Source organism: Centruroides sculpturatus, unplaced genomic scaffold (assembly GCF_000671375.1).
Source record: "Centruroides sculpturatus isolate CEXI.00-Female unplaced genomic scaffold, Cexi_2.0 scaffold1540, whole genome shotgun sequence".
Classification (NCBI taxonomy): domain Eukaryota; kingdom Metazoa; phylum Arthropoda; class Arachnida; order Scorpiones; family Buthidae; genus Centruroides; species Centruroides sculpturatus.
In genome coordinates, this window is record NW_019385858.1 from 97,013 (window position 1) to 110,043 (window position 13,031).

At 35.9% G+C, this 13,031-nt stretch overlaps 1 protein-coding gene across 1 annotated transcript; it reads right to left on the reverse strand.

The window, feature by feature from the left end:
- Positions 1-9,841: 9,841 nt before the first annotated feature.
- On the reverse strand, positions 9,842-11,444 carry LOC111642561. The gene is made up of 6 exons (XM_023388915.1): positions 11,377-11,444; positions 10,796-10,921; positions 10,554-10,609; positions 10,387-10,482; positions 10,104-10,175; positions 9,842-10,013 (listed from the first exon to the last, which is right to left on the reverse strand). The coding sequence occupies exons 2-6, from the start codon at positions 10,899-10,901 to the stop codon at positions 9,951-9,953; spliced, it is 393 nt and encodes a 130-aa protein (XP_023244683.1). The 5' UTR covers positions 10,902-10,921; positions 11,377-11,444; the 3' UTR covers positions 9,842-9,950.
- Between the last annotated feature and the right edge of the window lie 1,587 nt (positions 11,445-13,031).

Below are 13,031 nucleotides of genomic sequence, written 5' to 3' on the forward strand. Positions count from 1 at the left end.
TGGCAAGAGACTGATCGGTCTATACGACTTCGGTTCGTTCTTCGAACGCCTATTCTTATGAATAAACACAAGACGCGCCTGTTTTTACTGCACTGGGAAATGACCCAGGAGCAGACACCTCTGATACAGAGTGCAAAGCAGGCCAGAACGTTCATGTTGCAGAACCTGTACCATTTCGGCTGTGATCTCATCAACGCCAGGAGCATTCCTCTTTTTTAAATTGTCCACAACGTGGGCAACTACAGATTCTGTCACTGGCACATCTCGGCCTCAAGAACAGACAGCTCCACGTCACTTCGAAGCCGCATATGTTATTTAGTATCATCAGACCGCTCATTGCATGAAATATCCGAGCGGAGCAGCACCCGTATCGATTCCTCCTGTGTAGAGGTTAGGGTATCATCAGGTCTTTTTATAGCCCCAAGAACGTACTACGCTTAACTTTGCTCACCACAAGCTTGTAGGGTAGACAGAACAGGTTTATGTCACTGATTTCATGACAGAATCTGAGCCATGAGGTCTTTTTTGCATCGTTCAATTTGTACTTGTACTCAGCATTGGCCCTCTGGAACTCCAGTTTTTTGGTAGCCCGAAGGTCATTGTCCCCGCATCGTTAAAAGCGTCGGCAGAGCGCCCTCACACACATACATAAGATACTCAGCTCCTAAGTTCACCAAGGAACTGACCAGTGGTTGTTGGGTTGCTGCTGCATGAGTGTGCAGTCTTTTGCTCCTCTAACTGCATCGGTGAGGTTGGCCACAACTTCCTCCAGATCCTTGACACTCTCAACCTTAGAAACTTGAGTAGCGATATCGGCTGTCTTTTCTACGAGGCATTTGCACAATCGATCATGGTTTTCAGTAGTTAGCTTTTAACGGCAGCTCGGCCAGGCAATCGAGCCGCACATCACCTCAAAAAAAATGAAGCGATGATCGCTACAGCTTTCCACATCGATCGATTCTCATTGCGAGGCCAGTCTCAGCATAGCACCACTAACGATAGAGAGGTCAATCCAGCTTTCACTCAGAAATGAGGATAGGTAGCAAATCCAAACGAATCGTTCAGGACATGCAAATTCCAGCCCTCCACCGTCTCCTTCATCATGTTCCTGTCGGGATCGTCCACAGGGGATCCCCACAGTGAGTGCTTGGCGTTAAAGTCACCAGCCAAGACAACCCAACTGCAAGGCAGAAAAACCCTTTTGAGTTCACTCAGAAGGTCTCCCAGATAAAGTGACAGCGGGCGATAAGCAAACACCACGACCCAGTTGGTGGTAGGCGACCGTATTTCTACGGCCACTACGAATCGAGAAACGTGGACAGCATATGCATCGACATCCATACGTGTGAGAATAACTGCAGTACGACATTCGTCACCTTCTTTGGCAAAAACGCTCCATTGTAACAAGAGAACACCGACTTTTCCATGTACTAGGTACAGCTTTTGGAGCAGGATAATATCAACCTCTTCCTCTGCCACTTCCACCTTTAATTGGGCGATATTGGCGCGACACTTCTTGGCTTTAAACTGCAGTATTTTGCAGGCGCGCTCGTTCATCTGCTGTGTGTTAAAGAAGGCAGATTCGATCACAAGAGGCACATTCCCTTTTACTGACCTGAGTCAGTTTTAGCCTAAGCTCTCTCGAGCACCCGTATATAACACGGCAGCTGGCAATTATTGCTGAGTGGACGGTCCCCAGCTGCAGACAGAACTTTTCGTTTGCCTTAATGCAGTTAACGCGTTTAGGCGTAGTGGCCTTACACTCCCCTTAGGAGTAACCCTCGGCACACTTGCTACATGTTTGGGCTCCCACTGAACAGCCGTTTGCTAGGTGGTTGAACCCGTAACACTTGTAGCATCAGGTGATTGTTTGCCTGAGGAGGTGGAAACGAAGACTTCCCCAGAAGTAGTTCCAGTCGAGTCCGAATCGGCTAAGCCGGATCCTTGCATAGACAAATGAAACAAATGTCTAGGGCCTGGTTTTCAAAAAGGCCCGGTTAAGTTGTTTATTTCGAAAGATATTGATAAAATTTTTTAAATTCTTAATACAAACATAACGGACGGCGACGACGAGGACGTATCAATTAACACTGCATTGCTAAAAATGTGGTACAATGGCGATATTGATACAGAAGAATTAGACTAGAAATTGTTGCAATTTAAATTAATTTGCAAAAGCCANCACTGAACAGCCGTTTGCTAGGTGGTTGAACCCGTAACACTTGTAGCATCAGGTGATTTTTTGCCTGAGGAGGTGGTAACGAAGACTTCCCCAGATGTAGATTCAGTCGAGTCCGAATCTGCAGGGCCGGATCCTTGCATAGACAAATGAAACAACTGTCTAGGGCCTGGTTTTCAAAAGGGCCCGGTTAAATTGTTTATTTTGAAAGATATTGATAAAATTTTTTAAATTCTTAATACAAACATAATGGACGGCGACGACGAGGACGTATCAATTAACACTGCATTGCTAAAAATGTGGTACAATGGCGATATTGATACAGAAGAATTGGACTAGGAATTGTTGCAATTTAAATTATTTCGCGTAAGCCAAAAATTAACGTTGCCATCTGATATGCTGCAATTTATAAAGAGCACAAAACTAGTATGAACATTTTCAAATATAGAAATAGTATTGCGAATATATTAAACTTTGCCTATATTAAATGCATCTGGTGAAAGGTCATTCTCAGTATTAAAACGCGTAAAACATTATTTACGAAACTTACTGAATGAATAAAATTATATTCTTTAGCTTTTTATACATCGAACAAAATGCTTTGGATAATATTAGGCCTAATTATGATGAAATAATGAATTATTTTGCTGAATTAAAAACTATAAAACAGAATTTTTAAATAAAGTTTATTTATATTCATATACTTACTTTTTTTAAACTTTTTTTTGACATTTATTTAAATTATCTAATTCATTATTCAATTTATTTATCACGGGTAAAATATTATATTATTTAAATAATAATAATAAAAAAGATTAACTTTAACAATTAACATTTTAAGGTAATATTGTTATTGTATAACAACTTTTGTTAAACATTTAATAAAATAAATTTCAATGTTTGAAAGTTATAAACAAACTGTTTAAACTTTTCTAGAAAAACTAAAATTTATTGTTGTGTATTAAATATTTTTTATTAATAGAAATTTAAGTTTTGTTTTAGTTTTTCACATTATTTATTTTTGTTTTATTTACTGTTTTATATTTTTTATATGCTTTATTTTTTGTGTGAGAAGTAAGAAGCTCAATAAAGAAAAAAATGTCTAGGGTTCGAAAGCAGGTTAATCCGGCCCTGCGAATCAGAATCGCTGGTCCCTACAAGGTTCTGTACAGAAATTGTATCATTGGGCCCATCATTGGGCCCATCCATTGGCGAGCTTGCATGACTGCAAAGTCCGCCTCTCCATAGGCTTGGTGCACGCCAATTCACCACCTGCTACGCTCGCTTCTTTTATGACTTTATCATTTCGATTGCCAGAAACGCTGGGTATATTTTTTGCACGAAACACATTTTTAGAACACACGCACACAGTTTCTATATTTGCCATCATAGTAATAAAAATAATATAGAGGGGATCAGGGTGGTCTCGACTGTTCAGGGGTATCCTGAATCTGTTCGAGAATCAAAGTATGCGTTTAAGAGCTAGCTCTGACGTCAGACTCACTGAGAACTAATTTTGGCCCTCTTATTGCCGGGTTGTCAATACTTGGTCAGCTGCCGGGACAGCTACCCATTTAAGTTGCCTCCTACCCAAGGTTACCTCAGCCCAGCTATCTGAATGGCTTGGGCTTCCCCATCATTTGTACTAAGAGACACTCTACTTGTTTCCTCTCCTCCGAGACCACATTCGGCCATCCAACTCATCGTCAGGCCTGTGAGCACCGCTCCCTCCAAAAACGTAAAAAAGTTGGCCGTATGTCTGAGGAGCAGCTCTGCTGACTGCCCGTTAGGATAGATACCAGCTAGCAGGCTCCTACAATCCACTGTAGGCGCTACTTCCTGACAACCAGTGAGGCTTCGGCTGCCGGTGTACTACTCCTCGCTTCGCTGGCTCTGGCATGAAGGTTGTGGCCCCCAAGCCAACACCAAGTGTGCGAAGCCCAGTCTTCATTTTGGTATGCTAATTCTTCTTTTACCGGACAGAAGAAGCTTTACGTAATCTGCGTTACCAAGGGCTAAGGCTCAGTCGACTGAAATCAACTTCCTTTAACGTGAAACATCAGCCCCGTGCCATTGGGTGAATGCAGAAGTTTGCTTTGTGTGTCTCAGATCCCAAATGGTGTGGATAGTCAAGACCATGATTTCTGGTCTCTGTACTGATGCAGGATTTAGATCCAGAAGTTTCGGCGTCCACTGTGTGCTTCTATATGTGTAATCAGGGACGTAACCCATCGGCTCAGGATATACAACATGCATCTTGCTACAAGCAGACGATTTGACTGTCGCGAGTAAGGGGACTTGGGACCGTTTGCCGAAGCAAAGAGTCCTTACCACGTTTCAGCAGTGTCCCTATCGAATGCCATCACACCGCAGGCCAAAGGGTGCCAACACTTTCGTCGGCAGAGCTACCTAGTTTTACATCACAGAAGCTCGATCGACTACACTCTGCATATCTCGTCCGAAGACAACTCCTCCTTAGGAACCATATTGGTAACGGCTACAGCGACCATCCTCCAGCTCTGGACTTACTGAGCGCTCATTTTGGCCGTCTTATTGCAGATACTATTAAGGACGGCTCCGTGCCTCGATCGCACCAGTCACCCTTCTGTATTAAAGTGAGTCTGAATGCCATAATGCCAATTAGCAGCTATAGTAGCCGTATGCTTTAATGGGGTTAGTTCCAGTTTAGGGAGATTTTCGAAACCCCCAGGCTCATCCCCCACCAATAACGACAATCGGACAGCAAGCTTTTAAAAGGCTTGGTACACAGACCCAAAGCCTATGATATTTTGACACCTCTGGAAACTTCAGCTCGAGTCATAAGGCTCCACTAATGATCAAGACCAAGACGAGTCTTTCTAAACCCAGTACCTGTCGTCTCTAGCTGGTAGGCCCCCTGCCACGTCCAGGCCGCGGTTCTCTACCTGGGGGAGACTGATTCAGTAGAGTACCTTTTATGTATGTAGTCAAGGGTTTCACCATCTTCAGTACAAATGGGCAACTGGCTCTCGCCTTTGCCACCTGTTTGGCACGCAATGCCAATCAGCTGGCAAAGGCGATGGCGAGCCTTTGCCTGCTGATTGCCTGGGATCCCCAACCTCAAGGCGACGTGTCATTCATGCCTCGCCCTCAGTATTCTACCCATGATCTCATGTACCAGCGAATCATGATGGTACTCGTCACTCAAAGCCTGAAGAGACGACTGGCTATCTGAGCATATTGTGCCTGGCTCTAAATCTAGATGTAGCAGGATCCACTGAAACGCAACCTGCAGGGTCACCAGTTTTCGCCTGGAACATGGTCGCTTCCTCGTTCAGTCTGACAGACTGTCAGTACACTTGTAGTCCATCAGAAAAGACACAGTACGTGGCACCTACTGAGCTACTGTCCATTTCAACACTGATACCTGTCAATTTACTGACATGTCAATCAAGTCCTATTTTATAGCTAGATGGACCTTCATAATATCTGTCTGATATATGAGTCTGACTGGGTACATCTGATTACAATGGTTCACCTCGATTTTTTTTACTGTTGTTCTGTAGAAGATTGCGTCCTGGCTGACTACCAGGGGCAAAGAAACAGCCCAGCTAAGACCACGGCTGGCTCCATGGACACAGCTCTGTACGTGGGAAGCAACGTAATTAAGCCACAGTTCGATACTAAAAACACAAAACAAAGACATTTTATAATTCTGATGTGTTGAGTTGAAAGCAGAATAACGAAAGTATGAAGTTTTTGTGAAGCGACCAAGGCTGTGGAAATGGAGTCGAAGTCATAGAGTTTTGTCATAATTTAAAAAATAAAAAGTAAAACTCGCCTGTATCCACAAAGTAAGCTTCTTTTTTCATTTTATAATAGAACAGTTCTCGCCTACGATGTTAGAATGTGTATAAGGACATGATTTAGTTCAACTACTCTGACACTTAATAACACATTCCTGTGCTAAACCATCTGACTCCGATTCGGACCACTCTGACCACAGAATTTATTAGGCTTTAAACAGGGTGAACAAAATTATGTCCCCCACACACAGTCTAACATCCACTTTATAGAAAAATCTTCGATTTTTGTGCAAATTTCGAAATTTCAAGGTGTCCCGAGTCCAAAAATGTGAAAATTTTTGGAGGAGTCATGTTTTGATTGAGCACTACACTTTTCCTCTGTTATATATAACAGCCAGTAAATTAAAAATTATCGAATACATATTTTTATATTACTTAGAGAAGTCTTTTATCTTTGGAATAAAAAGTTTTTACGCTGTTTTTTTATTACAACTGTATTTATTATTAGTTCAATCTGGTTATAGTCTAAATGTTTTGGTTTAATTGTGATCTTTTAATTTAACATTGATATGATTTTTATAGTTGGGTATTATTTTAATATAGCAATAATTGTAAAATATAGAGTAAATTGTTTGAAATCATATCTTATTTTTTGGGGTCGTTTTTGCTTTAAAAAATGATGCTAATTTTTAAATTTGTCTTATTTTTCGTGGTTGTAATATCTATTATCGGCGTAATAAACAATAAAATTTGTCTATCAAAAGTACTTGTATGTAAAATAAATCTGTAAGTTATAAAAACAAGGAAACATAACTTTATATCTTCGATTATAAAAATATTTATTTATCTCAAAAATTTCACAAAATTAAATAATTAATGATAAATTTATTGATGTCGTTTATTTGTTTATTAATTTATTAAATTATAAATTTTATTGAGTAAATTGCAAGTTGCCACTGAACAGAAATGTTCACCACGTTTTTTCCTACAAGAAGCGTAAAAATTTATGATAAATATGTACAAAAGTTATCTTAAAACGTAAATTAATTAAAGTTTCTCTTAAATTAACTATTATAAAGCTGGGACAAAATTAATTTTGAAGGTAGTGGTGAGTATAATAAAAAATTGCATAATAAATGCTGACAACTTGTAGATCGTCAATAAGTTCGATCCATCTCAAAATATCACAAAGGAATGGATTTTTTTCATATTTTTAACCTATATTTACGGAAATTGAATGTTATCAATCTCCTAAATATCCAAACACATCCTGGTGTTCTCAGCCGCAACTTTGCTCAATCCCACAGTTCTTATTTAAATCTCGAGAAAATTCGTGTGTTTTACAGTAATTATTCTAAATTCTCAGATTAGTTAATGTATATTTCTGTAATTAATATCGCTGTTTTTTAGCTGTGACAACGCAGCATAGACTCAGCTAGTATTATAATAATACTGACGCCTGTGTAAAAATACCAGCGTGTGTTTACGTGTCTGTTATCAAGTGGAAGTATCTGACTGAACGTATAGCAACAAAGTTCTTATTAAAAATTCATTAAATAAATCTAGTAGTGCTTCATTAATTGGTGTTTATAATATAACTTTTATATGTATATTAAAAGCTAAATTTTCTGTTCTCTTGGAAACTGGAACCAACACGTTACAAATAAGTAGCTAATAACTAGGGAACACAAGGTGGAAAAAAATTTTATAATTCTTACTCGTGAAAGATAACTCTTCAACTTTACTAGTGCATTCACCCTGAATTCCAGGAATTAATTAACAGACGTCTCACTTAATTATATAGGTACTTACTGTTTTGAACGGGAGTCGCGTTATTTAAATTCAAACATTTTCCCTTGAAAGAGGTTAGAGAGATGACTAGCACGACTCTGTCGTTAACAGGAAAAGTATGATGTACAGGGACAAGCCATTAATTTGAAACGGAGAGAATATATATTATAAATTTGAATAAATTTAAAAATATAGATTAAAATTTGCAGCTTGACATTGTGATAATTTGCAATGGATAATTGCATTTCATTTTCATGATTATAAACTAACTTCAAATATTAAAAATGAAAATTCTGTAGAAATTAATACAATTTATAATAATAAATTAAGTATTGGTAGAAGAAAGGCTAACAAACATACGAGACGTACAAATGACAGAAGTGTCATTTGTATCGGAATTTATCAATGACATGACTTATTTTGTATTTATTTTGTATTTATTTTATTTAAAGTGTTGCTTGTTTGTCTAATAGTACATACTTCAAAATGTATATTGATATCTTCTTTGTTTTTCAGGTTATTTTAATGTCGAGGTAATTTATTTCTGTGTTTACAGTAATACCCTGACTTACACTACCCTGACTTATGCGAACTCAGACTTATGAGAACCCCTGTACTAGTATATTAATGCAGTAATATAATACGAACACCCACTTTACCAGACCACAGAAACTATTAGGTCTGGTGTAGTATAACACTTAATCTGTGTTTCTACTTCAATTACACATGAGGTAGTAAGGAAAACGCTCAGGTTCAAATGCATTTTGTGTAAGCAAATCTCTTCTGTTATAAATAAAATAAGTACTGTTGAAAAGAACGAAGAAAACCTATATTTTTTTTAAAATATATTTTAATCGATTTATCGTAAAACACAAGCATTATTTATAATTTTAAAATAAATTAGATAATAGAGAAAACAGATTAATTTTTCTTACATTATTTGAGGCAGTTTCACAGAGAAACTGTTGTATTTCTTCTGATCCTTCTACAGAGGTTTGGTTGCAAAAGCAATTGTAAAAGATATCCAGATTCTAAGCATAATAAATGACGTTTTCATTTAGAATATCTCTTAAATTTTATTTTATAAATCAATAGATTTTACCTAACCTAGGACGTGACAAATGATTCATTTATATACTAGTACTTTTGTATTGTTATTCTGCAGAATGCATTAAAGACGTGTTAAGAGAAAAGTCAACTACTTAAAGAAAGTACCCGAAAAAAAGCCAGAAAAGAGCAGAAAGCGATTTTGTGTTTCACGTAAAAGGATCGGTTTTTCCGGAAAACTTAATTTGCAGTCAGGCATAATTAAAATATTCGTAAGGATTGCCGACAGGGTTGGACCAAATGAAATATACTGGACTGAACAGTCGTTACAGTCGGAAAATACCTTTAGAAAGGTCCAAAAAGGGAAAAGGGATAAAAAGTAAAGGAATAAATGAAGTCTTGTCTTATACGACAAAAGACAGAAGAATGTTATTGCTATCTGTATATACTTGTAAATAGAGGAATGAGAATTACAGTTCGTCCGATAAGGTGTCTTTCCAACCAATTAACTTCCGTATTCAAAGTAGAGAAATGGATCTCGGACTCAAACTTATGACCAGAATGTTTTAAACTTCAGTAGGGGGCCAATGTAAAATGTACTTAAATTACATTAAGAGTAAACTTATCTTTCAATAATGAATAATTAGTTTAACTTTCCCTTTACTAGTTCACGGGAAAACCCATAGAATAAGTGATATAATAAAAACACTTCCTTTACTGCACCAGGGAAACAATTTGATCTGGCGTAATATAACACTTACTCTGTGTTTGTACTTCAACTACTGAAAAGGTAGTAAAGAAAACACACACATGCAGATGCATTTAGTGTAAGCAGTTCTCTTTTCTTATATATGAAATAAGTACTGTCGGAAAGATAAAAGAAAATTTATATTATTTTAAATACATTTTAATCGATCTCTCGTAAAAGAAAAGTATTAATTATAATTTTAAGTTAATTTTATGTAATGACGCGTGTAAAACGATTCAGTGTACGTGATTTTGCATAGAAGAAAAAGATAATGCATAAATCCAAATTTATTTTCTTTTAAATATTTGAATTACATTTAAATTTAAAGAAGAATTTAATACATTTTTCGTTAAAATACGTAAAATTTCGCTGAAAAAGCAGTTAACAAAAATCCAAAATGTTAACTTACAAAACGACAAATATCATAAACAACGAGACGTGGGAAACAAGTTTGAATGCAACACTGAAAAAAAAAACAGAAATAAAATTTGTAATTTTGTTTTTGTTAATGCATTTTTACTTTTTATTCTTGACAATTGCAATAGAAACTTACCTGAACTTGTAGAAAAAAAATAGCTGATTGAGGATTGTCGTGGTGTACACATTCATCAAATTCTATTAACTGCTATAAAAATGTAATTACAAAAAATAATTTCAATTTATTTGTACGAATAACTTAATTTTATATGGAAAAAATTAAAAAAAAATCCCACAACGTTTTACATAAGTAAAGTTTAAAGCTAAATAACTTTTCTAAAGGATTCGAGACGGAGGGAATGGAGCAGAGAGGACATCTTAGATAAAGATAATGGAGAAAACAGATTAATTTTTCTCACCTCATCTGTGGCAGTTTGACAGAGAAACTGTTTTATTCCTTTTGATCCTGTTATAGAGGTTTGATCCCGAAGGCAATTGTAAAAGATATTCAGATTCTAAGGGTAATAAAGACGTTTTCATTAAAATATCTGTCAAATTTTTATTTTATAAAATCAAAATATTTCACCTGTGAACTATCGGGATTATTAAAACATTTACCAAAACAGTCAAGATCATTTACACCTGTAAAAAACGTCATAACATGAGACTTGCACTTGAATATTTCACTCATTGCAAAAATATAGGCAAAATCATGCTGTACCATTGCATTAGTATATGTACACATATACACTAACAAATATTACAGAAACTAACATCCATACAGATTTATTATTGGTTTACAACAGTAAAAAAATAGAAATATCTTACTGCAGTACTGGTCAATATAAAATGGTCTATTGGTCGTATCGGCGCGGACACTCCATACCATCATCAACACAAAGAATAAAATGAAAGTTGAGAACATTCCTTTCATTTTAGTGACTTCGTTTTTTACTATAATATCAATAGATTATGATTAATTAATGTGACTTATTTTCAATATGTAAATAAAATTAAAATTAGTATCCATTTTCTACAATAGAAACACACATATAACAAGAAAGTATTATATACAGTAAAAAACACTACTAAATTGAAGTTAATGGTGGCCCAAAATAAAAATTACTTGATTGGACAGTCATTAGACCCGCATAATCTCTTAAAAATAGGAACGAGAGAAGAAGAATGAGAAGAAAATAATAAAAGAATTCTCGTCTAGTGTGCCCGAAGACAGAAGAATGTTTTTTAATCTGTATGTAGGGCACCGAACGTTATAGTTCGGGTAGTACGACGTCTTTCCAAGCAATTGTAACGCTTCTATTTGAAGTAGAGAGGAAGACTTCGGACAGGAACTGTTTTAAACGTCACATACATAAATTGTATTTAAATAATATCGAAGGTAAACTTACCTTTCAAAAGTGAATAGTTATCAAACGAGCTGAAATTGCTTTATTTCATAGCAACAAGTTTCAGGTAATGTGGCATGTGACTAAATAGTACATTTTCAAGTGGCGTATACTGACGTCATCGGCACATCTTGTATGTTCCGGAAATGTTTCTCCTACTCCAATTTTCCTTTACATCCTAATAAAAGTACTGTTGCCTTCACTTTCTAACGATCCCTAAAGCTCGACGTTTTAAAGTTTTAGTTGTATTTATATAAAAAGATATTTATGTTGTTGTAGAGCGCGCGTGTGTGTGTCTGTTCGCTGCTCGTTATCGGGTGCATTTCGTGTATATTCTAGCGTAATTACTATTTAAAATGTTCATTAAATAAATGTAGTAGTGTGTTTATTAATTAAACTATTATGCCTTTTTAGTGTTTTTAATATCATACGTAATAATAATTATTTAAGTTTGTTTATTTGTGAACTTTCGGCGTGGCCGTTCTGTGTTGCTAGTAACTACGTTTGTATTGCAGGTGTTTAAAACACCAGGCGCAAAATGTTAGCACGATTTAATTTAAAATTTCGCACATTTAAAAATAGAAAATAGGCCCCTACTTAAGTGTTATAAACAAGAATACTCGAGAAACTGCACTATTACTCAGGCTTGAATCGATGACGTCCTAGTAGTGTTTAGTAATAGTTAATTTTTATGTATTGATGAATTGTTTTTAATAAATCGTCGTTTATTGTTAAAATGTTAAAATAAATATTGTATAGAATTATTACAGAATAAATATTTTCTACTTTAATTTATATTAATATAATTTAACTCAATTTTACACAAACACGTGTCTAACTGTACGTCTTTGATTAGAATAATTTGATTTACTATTTATTATTTTAAGTGAATTATTACGATTTATTATTATTCTGTTTTGATTAAGTATTGTAAATTAAATAAAAAAATAAAATAAAAACAAAAACTACATGTTAGTCGTTTGCTAGATATTACATTGCTGTTATTTATAAGCTTTGGTTCTGATATAAACTTACAGTTAATTTTTCGTTTACCAATGTTTAGTAACACCTACATTCACATTCCTTCTGTCAGGAGGCTGGAAATTTCACGATTCGAGCCATGAATCATAAACTTCTACACAAGTTTTACTCAAATCGTAGGCTTTGTGGGGCTGTAGAGACGTGGTTTTAGCTATAATAGGGCAGTATGTTTCTTCGTTTTCTATTATCTTCTCTGTACTGTTACTATACTGCACACTATCCTGTTTTTTTATCCTCCTTATTAAAAGGTTTTTGCTTTACAACAAGTCAGCGGCACGGCACTACTTCATCCAACTAGTCTCTACTGTCTTCCGGTTCAGAATGTGTCTTCCTCTTGTCTTGACGGGTTTGTATTCCCGCAGTCACTTTGCGAAGCGTTTGTCCGTCGGCTATCCTTTCCTTTGTTTTTGGCTAGTTATAATTTCATTTCATTCGTTCTGGGCACTTCTTCTCTCTTATGTGAACCTCAAAACTAATACTACTCGTTGAATTACGGGTTCGCTCTATATCTTTTCGTTCCCTTTTCCGACTCTTATTTCTGTCTTAATGGCTTCATTATTTAACTTATTTCTCTTTGAATTGCTTTTCTTTAGCCTTTATATACTAATTACATGAAA

What these genes read in the sequence shown, in the direction of transcription:
- LOC111642561 (XM_023388915.1), bottom strand. Translation starts at nt 10,901, where the DNA reads ATGAAAGGAATGTTCTCAACTTTCATTTTATTCTTTGTGTTGATGATG. An exon ending in ATAATCCCGATAGTTCACAG is followed by an intron (nt 10,483 to 10,553) that starts GTGAAATATTTT and finishes TATTACCCTTAG; the next exon opens with AATCTGAATATCTTTTACAA. An exon ending in GTCAAACTGCCACAGATGAG is followed by an intron (nt 10,176 to 10,386) that starts GTGAGAAAAATT and finishes ACATTTTTATAG; the next exon opens with CAGTTAATAGAATTTGATGA.